This window comes from Plectropomus leopardus, chromosome 20 (genome assembly GCF_008729295.1).
Source record: "Plectropomus leopardus isolate mb chromosome 20, YSFRI_Pleo_2.0, whole genome shotgun sequence".
Classification (NCBI taxonomy): Eukaryota; Metazoa; Chordata; class Actinopteri; order Perciformes; family Serranidae; genus Plectropomus; species Plectropomus leopardus.
In genome coordinates this window covers 9,561,237-9,579,757 of record NC_056482.1, presented here as the reverse complement: position 1 = coordinate 9,579,757, position 18,521 = coordinate 9,561,237, and the positions used below count along the sequence as shown (strand labels likewise).

The 18,521-nt window shown below is 38.8% G+C and overlaps 1 protein-coding gene across 3 annotated transcripts in view; it reads left to right on the top strand.

Moving 5' to 3' along the window:
- The window catches only part of ptpn13 (protein tyrosine phosphatase non-receptor type 13), a 57,926-nt gene that overhangs the window by 23,464 nt on the left and 15,941 nt on the right, over positions 1-18,521 (top strand). For all 3 annotated transcript variants that reach the window (XM_042508777.1, XM_042508776.1, XM_042508775.1), the window contains exons 8-19: positions 5,844-5,936; positions 8,993-9,092; positions 9,720-9,930; positions 11,037-11,111; positions 11,232-11,403; positions 13,490-13,640; positions 13,785-13,923; positions 14,255-14,407; positions 15,296-15,478; positions 15,586-15,748; positions 16,885-17,320; positions 18,028-18,134. In XM_042508777.1, coding sequence (XP_042364711.1) covers positions 5,844-5,936; positions 8,993-9,092; positions 9,720-9,930; positions 11,037-11,111; positions 11,232-11,403; positions 13,490-13,640; positions 13,785-13,923; positions 14,255-14,407; positions 15,296-15,478; positions 15,586-15,748; positions 16,885-17,320; positions 18,028-18,134 — 1,983 coding nt within the window. The remainder of the gene's footprint in view (positions 1-5,843; positions 5,937-8,992; positions 9,093-9,719; positions 9,931-11,036; positions 11,112-11,231; positions 11,404-13,489; positions 13,641-13,784; positions 13,924-14,254; positions 14,408-15,295; positions 15,479-15,585; positions 15,749-16,884; positions 17,321-18,027; positions 18,135-18,521) is intronic.

Here is an 18,521-nt window from a genome sequence, read left to right as displayed (position 1 = left end):
GTTCGTGTCATTTTTGCTGCTTGGAATGGAAAAAACTTTGCAACTCAATATCTCAAAACCTTCAAAAAAATCAAAATATGCATCTCCAAAACAAGCAATATAAAACACAAAAAGACCACAAAATGAAGATATACAAGGAAGGACTAAAATGCTGTAAGTGAACCATAAAAAACAAAAAAAAATCAAAAGACCAGCCAAGACACACCCTAATATTGGCGTTTCATAAATAAAGGCTCTTTTGCAAGACTCCACACAAACCCTAGGTATACACAATAAGACCAAGTTCTGTGAATGGAGAGCATAGCCATTTTCATTTTTTTCCCTTATGTACGCACATAAATATGCCGAAAGTCAGCCAAAAATAGCTATGTAAATCAGACAATGCCAAAGAAAAAAGTCCACAAAGTTTTAAAGACAACCACCCAACCTGAGCGTACAGGATACAGTGACGAGTGAGGGGCTTGCAACCGATAATTAATCTCAATGCACCATGAAACACAGGGTCCAGAGCGTGTTTTTTCTAACATTTAACTTTAAACACATAGATATAAGAACGCATATGTGCAAGGTATTTACAATCTTTGTCTAATCACATGCTTAGACTGAGCACACACAACGCAATTGTTAAACACCTCAGCAGTCAGCCCCAAGAGCTTTCACTCAGGAGCTTATTGAATTCTTCGTAAAGTCGCTGTAGGCAGACTAGTTTTGTGCAAAGTCACAAGTGGCTGTATGGGTCTGCTGGCCATCTGGGAGCAGTGGAGGAGCACGAGGGATGGATGGTTTCATATAATAAACCCCTGTCTTCTACCTCTTCTTCCCTTTCCTCCTCCTGCTGGTTTCCCAGACTCCCCACACTCTCCAGCTCCCTCCAACCTCCAGCCTCCCTGCTTTTCTGGCAGCTATTTTTAATGCTGACCGAGCCACCGACCGACAGCATTCTTCTCCTCGACTGTGGCTTTTTATCCCCAGCAAGCTCTGCCTTCCTCTCCTTCCCTCCCCTTTGCTTTTTGCTGATTGTAATCAGAGGCGCTTAGCATTTTTTGTTTCATATGATGGTGTGAAAAGGCAAGCTGCAGGAACAAGAAGTAAGAATTATAGCTACACTGTAAAATCTGACAAGTTGATGTTAGTTAAAATAATCAGGGAAACCAGTTGCCTTGAAAAAGAAAAGTAAATATCTCTAGTCTTAATTTACGTCTACATTATTTCAAAGTGTTAAGTTTACTCAAAATTTAGATGTATTTACTTAATTTTGTGAAGTTGTTGCAACTTAATAATGACAAGTGACATTACATTGTTCTTTCTAAGATTTAGCAACTTCAGCAAACCAAGTTAATTTCACTTAACTTGATCATCATGACAAAGCGGATTTTGACAATGATGAAGTTAGGAGATCTGCAACTTCTGTTTTCTCAACATGTTTAAGAATGTACAAATACAATCAGCTAGTTTGCAACCAGCAGAATACGAGTATACAGAACATCAAACTTGGTTTACTGAAGTCACTAAAAGATTGATTGAATTACACTTATCATTTTTAAGTTGCAACAACTTCACAAAATTAAGTAAATGTCACACATAAATAGATGTGTGCTTGTTTGGTTAAATTGAGAGGATTATCTTTTGTTTATTTTTTGTTTCAATTGCTTTTAATTGATATTAAATTATGGACAATGTTAGACACCATGCTGATGCAAACAAATGTTCACTCCCATCAAAACTAACTGAGGTCAACTATGAAGACTAAGCCAAACTATTTTTGTATTCCATCCCAGATCTTTTTCACTACAGTATGAACGGGGCCTAATTGAGCACAGACCATTTGCAGGGCGGCATGGATGTGTTACTTGGCAGAGACCGCCCTTTCTTTCCTTTTCTCTTACTTTTTTCTGTTCTTTTCTGCAGGAAAGTGATGGCGCAGCAGTGGTCAGTGCTCTCAGGTTTCACCCAGTTACACACTGGTTCTCTGCCTTCTGTGTGTATGCATTTGCAAATCATGTTCCACCGAATATGTATTACATGAACACAACTAAACATTGTGTGTGTGCATGCCGGTGTGTGCATGGGCATGTTTATACCTGGTCCCCTATGTCTCACCCCAGCGCGCCCGCAACCCCCCCCCCCCCTTCGTTCTTCTTTTTGGTGCCAAGGTGCTTCAATCAGTAGAAACTTTCCTTGCAGGCCTAGAGGCTGTAATTGGAGTCATGCGTAGCGGATGAGGGAATTCCAAACATTATTGGACTTTTCCGGCACTTGGCAGCAGGTCATGTGGTTTTGGACCAGGGTGGGTCCAGCTTGGACAACAATACAGAACATTGCTGCCTCAGGGGATGTGTTACTTGGCTTATGCAACATGCATTTATCTCCTGACTTCTCTCTCCTCCCTTCACCTTATCTTCAGGGAAAGATTATAGTGTTTGTAAGGCTTTCATAAAAAGTTCACTACTTTCAGCTTTATTTCTGATCCCTTTTAATCAACTGTCTGACTCATTTCCTCTTCACATTATGCATAATGTCTAAAACAAAGGCACACAAGAATTTTTATGAATAGACCTTTTTCTAGTGGTGGGCTTTTTTTTCTCTATTTGTTCACATAAAATTTCAGTTTTGCAAAATCTACATTGTTTTACCTCTGAGTCATGTTAACATGGGGGTTTCTGTAAGCTATTATCCCTTTTAGTCACTGCTTTAAAGGGAGTTCCTTCTTTCTCCCTGGGACCACCAGACTTTAAATAACCTCACAGGCTGAGTTTGTGTCTCTTCTCAGCTTGAACAGCCTAAAAGGCCATAGACTATAGAGGCTGTTTGTGTACTCACAGAAAGCCTTTGCAGTTCTGCATGGCAAGGAATCAAGCAGAGAGGAATAACAAAACGTGGGAGAGGAAATGACAAGATAAGGTGAAGGGAGGAGAGAGAAGTCAGGAGATAAATGCATGTTGCATAAATTGTTCCCTGGAGATGATGCTCTTCCAGTTACGCAGACTGTTTTTCCAGTGTGTTTTACTCCCTACACTGGGAAAAAGTCAGTGTAGGGAGTCAGAGTATTAACCCTTTGAAACCTTAGCAAATTTGTTTGATTTTTTTGTAAAAAGTAAAGTAAAGTAAAGTAAAGTAAAAAGACCTAAGAAAATTACCTGAAATAAGCAAGGTAAAAATGAACACAAACAAGAAACTGACCTTTAAAAAGTGCTGATTATTTATTTTATATACTTTTTTTTCTGTAACATAATTTTAAATATAAAATTATAATGTTTATAAATATTGTTTTCTGGATATTCTTTTTCTGTTTTTTGATCATTTTACAATAATCCTTTCCTCTTTTTAAAACATTTTTTTAGGTAATTTACTTGGCACCTGTTATTTAAATATTTCAATTTGTAGGACATTTCTGGCCAAGTCGCGCCACGAGAAAACTGAGGTCGATCCAGGTTTCAAAAGGTCAAACTAGAGGTGAAACCCTGGCCCTTTTTAAACCACAAGTATTTAATTACAACTAAAACGTGCTGACAGTAACTGAAATCCTCCTATTTTCTTTATTTCATTGTCTTTTAGTGAATTAATGTGTACTGTATGTGTGTGCATGCTTGCTACTCACCAACTGTACTCCTTGGAAGAGGAGTACATATTTAGCGGTCTGTGAAACATTTTCATTATTGGCAAGATATTGCTGTTCATCTCTTGAATTAGCTGTCGGCCTTATTGCATTGAGGTGCAGTGGGTGTTTTGAGGTCATGATGAAACAGTGATCCAAGGTTTATCTGGGATGTCATATCTCACAGGTTATTCACTCTCAGGTTGATTGTGACTGAACAACCACCTTAGATACTTGTGGCTTGACCAGAGATTTGAATTTTGTACATATTGGAATTTCTCCGCAAGCTACATTTATTTTAAAAAATGACAGAAGTGACATTTTTTGCGTTTCTGCGCTCAATATTCAGCCTAAGTTCCTGTACAACATTATTAACGTTTTGCAATGCAGAGTATTTAAAATGTATAGCGATGTATTGTGATTTATTACCGTTAAGTCTGTTCATCTAATTTCAGTCATTTTTATTGCAATAACATGTATATAGCTGACTGGAAAAGCCTTTTTTAAAACTCTAGTTGGCTACTAAAAGTGAAATTTGTATTTTCAATCTTACCAACGTTAAAAAAAAAACAAAAACGTGGTGTCCATGTATTGATATAATATTGCCAGGCAAAATATTGCAATACAATGCTGTATCAAGTCCCCCCCCCCCACCCCTGGTAGGCTGGGTACTTGCATTTCAGCTGTGTTTATAACAGGATTTTACTTACAAGTACAAATCACAGCATCAAATTGTATGACTTTGGATTAAAGCAGCACCTCAGACAACCTTTTTTTCATTATTGTTTGCGCTGGGGTCTTTCCTGTTATTTTTGCCCTATCCAGGATCTGACTTTAACTGAGGATGTTTTTTAATAGTGAAGTTAATGTACGTTTAATACAAGATTTGTTTGGATAATCATAAATACAATCACCCACATTTTCTTCCTGGCTCCTGACAAGCTAGGTTTTTTTTGTTATTTTTTGTCTTTCAATATATGTTTACAAAATTTAGTAGTACATGAAAAACTTTTAGCTCTGTTTCGGTTTCGTTTTCCTGTCAGACTGTAATCAGATCATAAACAGTTCTAATTGGCCCTTTTTGAAAAAATCCTGCTGATAGTGTTGGGCTGTTCTTGTGACAGCAATGGGTTTGATGGTTTTCTATTCTCTGCATTATATTCCCCACTTCACCCTGTATGTCTCCAACTATAAGGCCTGCACAATAGCAACATAGAGGACAGTGTAGGACACGTGTGTGAGTATCTGTAAAAAGATGTCGTTCAGTAAGTGTTAATCGCATTAGTGAAGCTAAAATGGTGAATGACTATAAATGACAGAAGAAACTCTTCCTGTCTGTACCTTATTATGCAAATAAAGCTGCTCTCTCATGACTCACTATCCAGCAGAAAATGGAAAAGCTTTTTCCACAGTTTCCTAGTAAAGTTATAGTTGCTACTTGGCCATAATGCTTTTACTCATATAATGTTTACGTAAGACAGACATCATTACAAAGAGACGTTGTACTGTGAAACTCTGAACCAGAATGCCTTAGCAATGACAAGGGAATGCCATTCATTCAAGCTATGTAGCTGATACTGAACAGCAGGACTGTCAAGTTCTGTGTGTAAGCCAGGGAAAAACAGGACACACAAGGTTAGATTTCACACTGTTTTAAACATTGTTTATGTTGTTTTCCTGCGTTGCCACACACTTTCAAGTCATTGCTGAGTTTAAGGAGTATTGCTGAGAAAAAGTGAATAATCGTGGCAAGCTGGTCTGTACTTGCTGTGGTTCATCCAGTCAAGCAAGACAAAAGATTACGCCCTCAACAAAAACCTGACAGGAGGCATGCCTGTGTACACTTGTGCAGAAGCTGCTTTTCAGTGTAGTTACATATGTCTTTCATTAGGAGTGTTTACCAACAGCATGAGTAATACCTACTTTGTGTGCCTCAGTCTGGTTTGGGGTTGCCATCAGTCTCAGCAGGATTTGGAGAGAGTGTTGTGGAAGAAAACAGTAGCACGTCAGTTCACCTGCTGTCCAAGTCTAATAAAAAGTTTTTGTGAAGTTCTGTGTTGAAAAGAAACCGCCTTACCTTAACATCCCTCACAAACAGAAACAAGTCCATTTTTAACCATTTTTGAAGTTGTGTCATGTGCATGAAGTTTGATCCATTTCATTATTTCGCAGACTTGCTCATATATTCCTGCATGGTTATATTAAATTACTTTAAAAAGATGGGCTGATGGTCTTTCTCCTCCCTCAGACCCAGTCCATGGCCACCAGAGGTACCACAGCGACTACAGTTCATCCAGCGAAAGCCCCTCAGTGGCTTCCTCTGATCCAGACTACAGACAAGGTAGAAGATGCCCCTGAGGAATTCTTTATTGTCATTTTTAATCTTTTTATGCAAAGTCAATGGCAAACTACGCCAGGGCTATATCTCTTGTTTATGAAAAAGTTTGAACAAATGCAAATGAAGGCAGTAAAAAATAGCAGTGTTTTTATCCTTTCACTTTTGATATTAAAAAAAATCTCATTTGGGTCACATATCTGCCTTAGGCACATTGCCAAGTGCAGAAAATTTTTTAAAAAAAGCTATCAATGCGTAGAACCATAATAACATCTGTCTGGGGTTGCAAAGGTATGAGATTTTTACGGCACGATAACCGTCTCAGAAAATACTGCGGTTTTACAGTATCACAGAATTATTATTCTTATCAGTCAGAATGACACTTAAAGGAGTGAAAACAGAAGGGTTAGTTTTGATTAAATAAATGTTTTATCACTGTAATTAAGACTTGAAATCATTTTTTAATAGAAGCGTGTGTAAAAAGTTTCCCTTTTGAAAGTAACTGAAAGCAAGGTGAGATTTTCCAGCCAGCTGAGTAATTTTCCAATATCGTAGATGAGCAAATGTACACAGTAAGATAATCATCAACTTTCATATGAAAAGAATACCTTAAAACAGTGAAACCCTGTATCTTGCTCCCTCCCATTCCCTTCTGTCTCACACACACACATAGACACACACACACACACACAACTCACCTCACCTCATGACTTCTTACATCAATGTCAAGGAAAAATGTTCAGGAGGAATGTTTTTTGACTATTCCACCACAAACAACATGTTTTCTAAAGCTACTAAGCATGGTCGGAAATCGGGATCGGAATCGCATGGGTCTAAGTTAATTTGTGAAAGATATGATGAGACACTGTATGTAGTTTAGATCTTTTGTCATACCGATATATAAGATTTATGTATGCTGGGACACTCAGAGATTGCTTCTGGGCTGGATGCGGCTCGCGGGCCATCAGTTGAATAGGCCTGTACTACACCTTGTGTGGCACTTGTGTTTGTGTAAACCTTTGTGTGCAACAGGTAGCACATGCTGCATATCGCATACTGGTTTTGTGCATGCGGCAGAAGCAAAAATAACAAACCAAAGTAGGATACATTTCAGAATAGCCTAACTCTTCTAGTCTTCTGTTACAATAGACTGAATTAATCATTTAAGAGGAAAAAAGAAGAAGCCACACAGTAGCTACATGGTTCTCGGTCATGTTCCTGAGGATTTCTAGCCCTGCTGGTTTTCACTTTAGGAAATCTAATCAGATTTACACCTGGAACGGTGAGTGAATCATTTAACAGGAAAACCAGCAGTCGTCTGGCCAGCAAAGCCTGGGATTGAAAGCCACTGGCAAGGGATATCAATTATTCTTTGTCTCCGCTGACCGCTGACTGTGGTCTGTCCTGCTCAAAGCCAGATTCCCCACTGTCTTATTGCCAAACCTCACAGGGCACACTTTGTAGCCTAAATGTGGTGAGGTGCACCGCTCTCCATTTTCACTTGTTTCCAGGTAACCGCAAAGTCATCTGCTGTCTGTCACTCACCTGCAGCTCTCAATGGAATTAGATCATGTCCTTAGCTAAGTAGGACTGCACAAGATAACACACCGTCAGCGTCACTGGTTGGTATGACAGTGCAGGTACAACTTTCCCGGTACACAGAGTCAGGTGCCAGTGTAAGGCTTGCACTATAGTAGACTGATAATATGTCAGTAAACACGTTTATTAATATCAAAATATATTAGTAAGTACTTATAGAGGTAGTTTCAAATGCAGTGTGATTTGCTTTTGTTTTTATAATCGTGAGTAATCAAGATTAATTCACTCCAAATTTTCAGTGTAGTGGGAGATGAAGCTGATAAAGGTCAAAAGCAGATTTATTCACGATGACCTAACACCATCATCATGTCCACAGGTTGCACTTTTGCACAAATTTTTGACATTGAGCTCATAGATCAAGCAAGTTCATTTTTTTCATTCTTTTTATTTTTGATCGTTTATTCTGTTTCTTTTTTATCAAACAAAAAATGACATAAAAGGTTTCGACTGCCAACTGCAGTCATTAGTCAAAACATGTCAAGGTAAAAAACAACATCTCCAACATATTTTGTCTGATAAAAAAGAAACAATAAATAATTGAGCTCATAGCTGTGAAGAATTCAGAGATGTAGTGGAAACAGTGCCAGTTTTATGTGGAAATGACTAAAATATATTAAAGTCCAAGTGAAACGGAAGTTTGAGCATCTGTGGCCTCTGTAAAGTACTTTTTTCCTTGTAAAAGGAAATATTTCAGCCGTGTACAGTTATAAGAGGGATTTTAATAAAATCCTTCACTTTTGATTGGATGGCTAAAAAGTGAGCGTGCTATGGAGCTACAGCAGACTGTTGGCTTCACGTGCACCTCCCTAACCATTAGATCAAGAGAAGGAGGAGGTAGAGGTAATTGCCCCCGATTGCAGTATGAGACATCAAACATTTGAAATCATTTGACCTGATTGAAAAGGAAGGGAAAAGTCGATGATTTTAATGTATAGAATACTCTGATACTGATATTTTTTTAACATGCATTTTGCATAAAACAAAAGATAAATAATGAACTAATACAGGAGCATGGTCTGAAATGGAAAATGTATTTTTCATCTCACAGGGTCTTTAAAAGCGTTCCAAAATAAAGGCTGTTTGAATCACTTTCAGCTGAAGACATGGGAAGGCTCTCGATGTGCTAGATCATTCAGTGTATTTTTGTAGTGGCTGACAAACACTATTGCTGTCATGCAATAATGGTATTTTGTACACAATTTCAACTCATGACAACAGAGCGACCATTCATGGTGCTAATTTGACCTGATTTCTCAAACTACTCCACCTCTGAACACATGTTCATGCAGGTACATTTGGACCACAGTGTGTGTGTCTGGAGGGGTGTGTCTGATTGTGTGTGTGTGAAAACTACATTTATATATATTTATTACATTATTACCCATGTGTTTGTGCGTGTGTGTGTGTGTGTGTGTGTTTGTGTGTGTGTGTGTACACAGCTAATACTCCCATGTCTCTTTCAGCTAAGAAACCAGGCGATGTGAGGAGGTTTGGCTCCCAGGTGGCACTTTCCTCTGAACATGATGCCCTGTCGCTGACAAGTCATAACACACACAGGCACAGGTAACACACACATAGTTTTTTGTTTTTTTTTTACAGTTTTTAAACAGGTGGCAATTTAACAAACACAGTTCCAGTATTGTTTTCTCCACTAAGCAGCCAAACCACAGCTACTAGTTAGATGATCATATGGAAATCTGTCCTTTCATGGATGTTACAGACCCAACAGAGACAGAGCAGGGAACTCATCGATGAATTGGTCCTGTTCGGTCCTCTGGGTCACACACAGCTGGTGTGGCACAGCAGGGTTAGCCCCATGCTTTGCTAGTGAGGTCATCTAATGTGACATCCACATTCAGCAATCCCTGTCTCTCTAATCTCTGGCATTACAGAGAACTGCTGCCTGCTGTTGCTGTGCCTGCTAACAGAAAAACCATGGTTTCTATCTGTCCCTGTGCACAGAGCACTTGTTTTCCCTAAAAGAAAATCAGCCAGTATTTGGTGACTTTTGTGTGTCACTACATTTTCTGACATTCCCTGCTCATGTTGCCACTTATAGGTATTTGTTTTATGGAGGAAGCAAAAAAGAAATCCAGTAAATAAAAGACAAATTCACAACGCATCCTATTCCATTCAGCTTTTTGACAGTATCAGACTGACACTACCTTCCTTCATCTCTTCTGCCTGCAGGCTGTATGAGGGTGCAGCTGATGAAGGTCTGGTTGGAGCGGAGCTGCTCCTTCAGAGGCAGGAGGAGGAGGTGCAGCGGCTCCAGGCCCACCTGGCCAGCAGGCTGTCCAGGGCGTACCCCACTGATGACCCCCTGGCCCCATCTCGTACTTCCATGCTCGACCTTCGAGATCCACTCCACGCCTCTTCTGTGCCACTTCGCAAACCCAAGGTCTTTGCTCTTTATGGTTTAACAGACTTAAAGATATGCTTTAAATTAGGGCTGGTTTTATTTTCAGTTACGGTTTTGGCTTCCCTCGAGTTTCAAAACAAGATAATCGAGATAAAATGATTTAGTTCAATAGGACGAGTCTATCAGCGCTGCTTTCTTTTAGTCTTTTATTTTGTTAATAAAGCGCACCCCTTCCCAGCAAATGTGCTCGTCCCCCTCCCCCAAAAGTCCAAAAGAAACTTTCAGCATGAGTTAAAAACAGAGAGTCACTGTCTGTTGTTCTGAAACTTTGTTGGTATAACTTTTAAGATGATTGCAAAAATAGAGCTGTTGGTGAGGAAGAAAGGTAAATCAAACTCTTCAGTGTGGAAACACTTAGGGAGTCAGACTTATCAGGCTTAGCTCATTGGCAACTCAGTTGTTGATGGTGTGCTTACTGAATGTTTTGAAATTCAAGTTGCTGACTGTTAAACATAATTCATGTCACCCTCTCTGCTGTAATTACAAATATATGGGATTGTGGTACATGTGGGATTTTTTGGGTACGGTTGCATTCATCCCACCTACTGTCACAAAATGTGTTAACACAAGTGATTAAGTTAGCAACAATCTGCTGATGCTGGCAGTAAACCTTAAATGGAGTGCATGAATTATACTCCTATCAGCTGAATTATACTTCTATGGTAGATTTTAAGTTGATGTCATTTTGAATGTGGTGGTTTTCCAGTTACAAAATCCTTTAAGCTGAAGAAAAGGAATCTTGCCCTTCCACTTCTGGTGAGACATGATTACAACAGAGAAGCAACAAGGAAGCGTGTGTGCAACAGTTAAAAAGAATCACATGAGCTGTTGTCATTGAAAATTCATGATTACAGCAGCTATTAAAACAGGTTTGAACCTGCAGTGTGAGTGTTTTTGTGTGGAAAGATAGTAGGTCATATATGTGTAATACATGTGCAATGATTGTTTTTGTATAGTGTTTCATCACACAAACATATAAGAAAAAAAGGCCCAGGTTGCAAATTATCCTTTAACTTTTCAGTAAATTAAATGTTGTCCCCATGACAATTACTTTCTTTTTTTTTTTTTTTTTACACCAATGACAGAACTTCCACGGGCCTGAGTTTGTGAAGATGGCCAGTGAGCCCCCTGTTGCCTTGTCTGTTCCCTCTTCGATAATGGTGAGGATGTAAATTTAATGCCACCTTTAAGCCAATGTATCCATGGTGTTGTCACAGAAACTTCCTTGTTTCCTAATCATAAATACATTATTCCTTCCTTTTTTTCTCTCTGCCCACAAGAAACGTGGTAAGGTGGAGGAAGTGCAGAGGAAGGTGGGTGTGGTGCTGCTGAATGGCCAAAAGCTGGAGCTGAGCTGTGACGTCAAGGCAGTGTGTAAAGACGTTCTTGATATGGTGGTTGCTCACATCGGGCTTGTGGAGCACCATCTCTTTGGCCTAGCATACCTCAGAGGTACTGTATATTGCTCCTGTGTATGACGTTGTGGTGTTAATTTTGTTAATCAAAACCATGACTAAATATGTTTGTCAACAGCCTTTTTTTCTGTTACAAAGATGAGACGGCACTGGCTTCATTAAACACTGGCTGGGACTAAATAGACATCCCATTTTGCTGATGAAAAAAGACAAGACTAAATGTAGTCTAAAAGATCAAAACATAACTAAAATCTCTCTTTATTTTCTTTGACTACCGGATTTCCACAGATCCTTATAAAGACATTTAATTTATTAACCTAAAAAAGGCCTAAATTGGTATTAAAATGTCTGAAGTCGAACTCTCAAAAGGCTTAAAAATGTTAAGACATGGGAAGTAAGATTTTATGAATTGTTTTTCTTACATTGCGCAATATAAATTGGTAAGATCTACTTTTTAAAAAATAATTCACTAAATATCTTTTCTATAACTTGACTCTGAAGTGTACATTATAGAAAAATTGGCTATTTAACCAAGATTTTGTGGCATGGCTGAAACTAGCACAAGGTAATGTATATGAAGGTCTGTGTATGGTATGCAAAACATTTTTCAAACTGGGCACGATGAGAATCAAGGCAGAGGAATCCTACATGCAGTCTTCTGCTTTCCTTTTCCTTCAAATGAAACCTTGGAATAAAAAGAGGAGAAGAAATATTAATTGTTTCTTTCAAGGCAGCATTTCCCTTTCTTGTGCTGTGTGTACCATATCAGTACTACACCTGCAGCACACAATGAGCACAGACTGCACTTAAGTAACTTAAGTTGAAGCTGACAATATCAACAAAAGGGCTTGGTAGAAAAAAAAATGGATGATATCTGGGCCCATTGTTTTATATTAGTGTTAATGAGGGTATATAGCTTTAAGCTACTTATTGAATCAGGTTGGTTCAACATGAATATGCAAATTAGAACATGTTTCACTTCCAGACCAGACACTTCCTGCAAAACTGCATTCTTTATCATTCGACCTGTGTTCTTCAGCAGATTATCAGGTAAAAATCTTGTATGAAATACATTTCTAAAATGACAAGATTATTGGTTTGGGCAAGACTAGATTGACTGATATTATATTGAACATTTTATATTGATGAAATGTTCAGTAAAATCTGAAAGTAAAATGTCAGGAGCTTTCTTGACAAAAACTTTACTAAAATAGTTATTGTTTTGTTAGATAAGACTAAAATGCCCAGACCTTTATTCAACTAAAACCTTTTTTAAAGGACATTTGACACAGGACTTAGACTAAATAAAAAAAAAACAAGCTTATATAAAGAACACAAGACTGTGAGGTATACAAACGTAGGGGGTCAGTCCTCCATATTGTGTGCACTTCCTTGTTACCATAGCTCTTATTTGTTAACCAGTGTTAGCTCTGTCACTGATCCATGTTAACCTTAAAAACCTTCTCGACCCCCTAAGAAAACATTCCAGGAATCCAGTGTTGTTCATGGAAGACCTTCGACGCATCATTTATTTTAGAGAAAATTTTTCCCTTCTTAAAGGTCTAGTGTGTAGGATTTAATGGCATCTAGTGGTGAGGTTTTCAGACTGCAGTCAAAATCTCACATCTACCAAGCATTTAGGAGATCTAGGGGGGCTGACGCAATCACGCATATGTCCTTATCCAGAGCCCAAATTTGGATTGTCTGTTCAGGGCTACTGTAGGGAAAACATGGCAGACTCCATAGAAAAGGGCCCGTTCTCTTTATGTAGATATAAACCACCTATTGTAAGGTAACGAAAACTCAATAATTCTTATTTTCAGGTACACACGAATTTATGAATTTATGCGTAGTTATAAAAAATGTAATGTGTAATGTAATGTAATGTAATTGCCACTAAATGCAAGGTATAAAACCACGAGTTCACGTCAGGCATACTAGATGTGGTTTGATTAGATTTTGGTGCAAAAGTTCATGTTATTTCCATATAAAGTAATTTTCTACACTTGATGTCTCATTAAAGATGCAAAATGTTGCTGCAAGCAGACATTACTGATTAATTCCTTCTCTCTCGACTCCTCTCCATCACCTGAATCCTCTCCTCCTGAAAATCCTACACACAGAAAATGAGTTTTTCTTCGTTGATCCTGATGCCAAACTGTCCAAAGTGGCTCCAGAGGGATGGAAGGAGGATCCCAGGAAGAAGAAATCTGATGTGCCTTTTAACCTTTTCTTACGCATCAAATTTTTCCTTGATGATGTCAACCTCATACAGTAAGTGTCTATTTTGGTAGGTGAGAGTGCAAACTTTCAGGAGTTTCATTGCTACACAACAATGGGCCCATGTGTTGGCATGTCACATTAAATCCTAATAAATCCATATAAACAAAAATGTCTTTATTTTTCGGTGTGTAACAGGCATGCTATGACCAAACATCAGTACTACTTACAGCTGAGGAAGGATATCTTGGAGGAGAGGATGCGCTGTGACACAGAAAATGCCATCCTGTTAGCTTCCCTGGCGCTGCAGGCTGAATTCAGTGACTACCAAACTGAGGTACTAAATCTCTTTGCTACATCCACTGTGTGTGTTAGCAGATAACAACTCTTGACTTAAAATACCGCTTTTAACTGAATTGTGAAATTATTATTTATTTTTTTAATTGCTCATTTCCTTTCTGATTCTTTTCTTTTTATTTCTTATAAATTTTAATTGTGTGTTATACATGTTTTGGCTGAATAAACCTATTTGAAGTAGAATGTGAGATAAACAACTTGTAAAACTAATTAGAAATGGAAATGAAAGAAGCTGGACACTGGTCTCATGAAATTAAATTTCATGAAATGACAAATTGATCCTAAAAATAATGTTCATCTCTGTGCCTCAGCTCCATGGAAAGACCTACTTCAGACTGGAGCACTACCTCCCGGTGACTGTCCTGGATAAGGTTGACCAGACGACTATCAAGGAGGAGCTTCCGAAACTTCACAGCAACTACTTTGGAGCATCTGACTCTGAGGCAGAGTTTGAGTTTCTCAAGGTCAGCAACACCAGACTCTATAGAAATCATGGTTTCAGACAAATGGACCAAAATATTTTCAGTTACTGCTACACATGTTTATTTTGTGTCAAACGCTATGATTATTTTGTTTGCACAATATGGCAGGCGCTCTAGAAAAAGAGTTTACTTTGGCAGAAGAAGTCATACATCTGAGTTAGTTTCACAGCAAAGATTGCAACGTCAGCTACAAACAAATGTAGCTGTGTCTTTTTCAGTGTGTTTTGTTTTTTGGCTTTTTTTTCAGTTCAGTGTTTTTATTTCATCACACATAATAGAATAAGTAAAAACAATACAAACTGTATAAACAAAATCAGCAGTCTATACTGTAGTGAATGAAAAGGATCAGGCAGAAGCAAAGGCATATATATAAATGCCTGTCCTACATTCTTATCAGTTTTATCAGTCAACTACACTTTAAAGATAAAAAGAAATCAGTCAGACTTGCAACCTGCAAAGTAATCATGTAAATCATTCTTTGAAAACCAAAAATGAGTTACACGTATCAGCATTGTCCCACATTTTAACTCCAACAACAGAATCGCATCTGCTTTTAATCTCTTTTATAGCTTTTGGTACAGAACATTTTCAAAAACCTCTCAACTCCTGTACTAAAAATCCTTAATATTCATTCTGCAGTGACTTTGTTTTTGCTCTGAAAATTTTTGCTTTATTTTATAAATTTTCATTCTTCCCACGGTCGACTGAAGCAGCTCTATCTTCTTCATGCCACTGAGCCAAAGAGAATAATAACATCATATTGTATGTAATTAGATAAAAAAATCAGTGTACTTTGCATGAAAAACACAATGACATCCCTTGCCTCTTTCTCAGTCAATGTTGTCTGATTTAACATTGTTTGTCTAAAAGGTGAGCCAGAGGCTGACAGAATATGGGGTCCATTTCCATCGGGTTCTTCCTGAGAAGCGTTCCCAGACGGGCATCATGCTGGGCGTCTACTCCAAGGGGGTGCTCATCTTCGAGGTGCTAAATGGAAATCGTACCCCGGTGCTAAGGTTCCCCTGGAGGGAGACAAAGAAGATTTCATTCGTAGTACGTAAATAAAACTACACCACACTATAGCGAATGTGATTTATTCAATCTATTTTAGCACAGATGCTCCTCACTTTCATTAAAATGTTTAACTTTTCACCCTGAAGAAAAAAAAGATTTGCCTCCAGAACACATCAGATGGGATTAAGCACCTGTTTCAGACGGACAGCAATAAGACCTGCCAGTATCTGCTACAGCTCTGCTCCGACCAACATAAGTTCCACCTGCAGATGAAGGCCCGCCAAAACAACCAGGAGCTTCAAGACCTAGGTAGGAGAGAAGTGAGCACCCACGCATGTCTGAGTGGAAATAGATCACATGATAGATGGGAATATTTTACCAGCAAGGAGTGACACATATTTTCAATGAGTTTAATGTTAACTCGTCACAGAATTGTTTTCGCACAGAGGGTCAAAAAGTGAAATATCACCGTCCAAAAAAAGATAAACCTCTTGATGATGTCAGCACTGAACTACACTGTTTGTAGCCGCAGCTGCATGTGTCAGCCAGCCCACATAATCCTCTCCACATACTAGCTGATGCCCACTCATTTCCGTCTCTGGAATTTTAGTTTGTTTCTATAAATTACCATACAAGCAGTTAATACACCTGAATAAGCTCCACTGCTTTCTACAGACATGCATCTAATCTTTGCCATTTTATGTCAACCATCATGTCAATAGACTTAAAACTCTGTTGAATCTATTCCAGTTATCTAAAGGTGAATCAAACTTGTGGGCGCTCTCATGGTGCTTTCCTTGGTTTGATTTGTTTCACTTGGCAGAACAACAGAACAACTTTGTCTACATTACGCCCCAAACTTTCACCACATTGTTGACATAACGCTCTGACTAGGTTTATAAGGTGACGATTGGCCAGACCATTAGCTGTGATGATTAAGATGGATATCTCCAGGGAAAAAAAAAATAACAATGCAATTATGAATACAAAAAGTTCTGGGAGTTTATATACAATGAATTTGAGCAGAAATGTATTTTCCTGATATTTTCAGGAATATTTAATACAATTCTCTATATTTTTTTTTGGTAAATTTAGTGTATTCTTTTCTCTGATGGTCAGCCAGTACGCTGTTAGCTTTGGTTGTGTTAACTGGGTACTTTTCTAATTCGAGAGACTGTTTATCAGAGGATGAAAGCTCTGTGAATATAGCTTGCGTTCAGGTCTTCATCCTGCCATTATGCTATGAGATGTGCATTTATTTGTTTCTTGTACAAAAAAAACCATAAACACTGATGATATGGTGAGATTTAGGCCTACTTTGTTTTTATTTTTAAGTTTTCCAACATCCCTAAAAATCAAGAAAGCCCTGTTTTAAACCTTAACCTGACCAATAGTTATGAACTAACCAGTCCTTTTCTGTTGTGTCTGTCCTTTCTCGTCATCAGAAAACTCCCCCTTGAGCAGTTTGCAGTATCCCTTTGACCCTCGGAGTGGAGACTCGGTGGGGAGGACGGTGAGCTCAGGCAGCCTGGCCCCCAGCTTATCGACACGCTCCAACCCGGACCACCTGAAGAGGATCTCCTACTCCGAGGTGGCCCTCCACAAGGCACCGTCTGGCCCAATACTGGTCCAAGATGAGCTTCACTTTCCAGGTTTCAATCCAGCGGCCTCCACAGTCCTTTCCAATCCACGGATAATGAGCCGCTCCCACCACAACCTGGGACAGATGCCAGATCCTTCGGAGCAGAGGGTGGCGGAGTCATATCGTGGCCAGTCGCACAGCGGACTGAGTCAGGCACAACCCAACCAAGTGGCCTCTCACTTCCAGCTACACCAGCGGGCCAGTTCTGACACAGACTCCCTCTCACACCAACAGGACAAGTGAGTTGAAATGAAATGTTAAGCAGAAGCCTCAATACGCAAATCTATGAGAGAGGGTAGTTCAAATTCAAATCATGACATTATTTCTTTGGTATTTCATTACTTTGCCATCTATCAAACTATTCGGGAGCTAGCATATTTTATTTTAGGTTTTTAAATTATATTTCATGCTCAGTTAAGGAAATGGGATCTTGTGTTTATTAGTTGGCCCTCTGTAAAGTGTTCAGTGCCAGAGTCTCCAAGCTCTCCTCAGGACAGGCTGAGGTTACTAAGTGAGGACTTGTTACTGGGACTATAGCTCTGCATAACTCCACAGAGACACAGACGACTCCACCTCAAGCCTCTAATTAAACCTCTGGGGGTCTGTGGGTGTGTGGGTGCACACACGCCCTTGTGTCTGTGTTATTGTGAGACTGTGTTTACCACTGTGTTTTCCTATTTTAAATTGGTAACAAACCTGTTTTTGTGCCACTTGCTCCCTCTCGTGTCAGCTTTACAGATGATGTGTGATTTTAAGTAAAGTAGCATTCTGTTTGCATAAAAACCTAAAACACATCAACATTTGTATTTAGTAAGAATAACTGTGTGTGTTTAGATTAGCCAAGCACACCTCTTTTTACTCTTTTTTTCATTCCTCTGCCCCTGTTCAGCGAGGAAAGTTGTGTCCTCAGGCTAAATCTTCCTTTACTTTCCTTCCTCCGTCTCAGATCTTTTGGCTCAGTTTCCCACAGCAGCCCGGTCTGGAGTCTCAGCAGGTCCAAAAAAGAATCGGACTCTTCCTCCACAGAGGATACCGGCCAAGCGTATGTAGTTGGTAAGGATGCTGTTCCCAGCTTAAATGAAAAAGCTGTGATCATATAAATCAAACTGATCATAGGTGTGGCAGAGACTCTATAATAGTTAACCAGAATAGTGAATTGATTACACCAAAAGTTAAGATTGTAGTTTTGTAAGAGGGAAAAATGGGTTAGTTTTAGTACTTTGTGCATCAGTTTACATCCATTAAAAGTGCCTTTTTTTGCCAATGACATCCTCAGATTATTTGAAGTGTCTGACAACATTATGGAGAAGATCATTTGTTAGTGTTTCTCACTTAAGGATAAATCTAATTCTGAAATCTCACAGACTTAATCACATTGTCAAAATCAGCTAAATATTCAGCCATGACATGGAAAATCTTTTAAATAACCCTAAACTACAC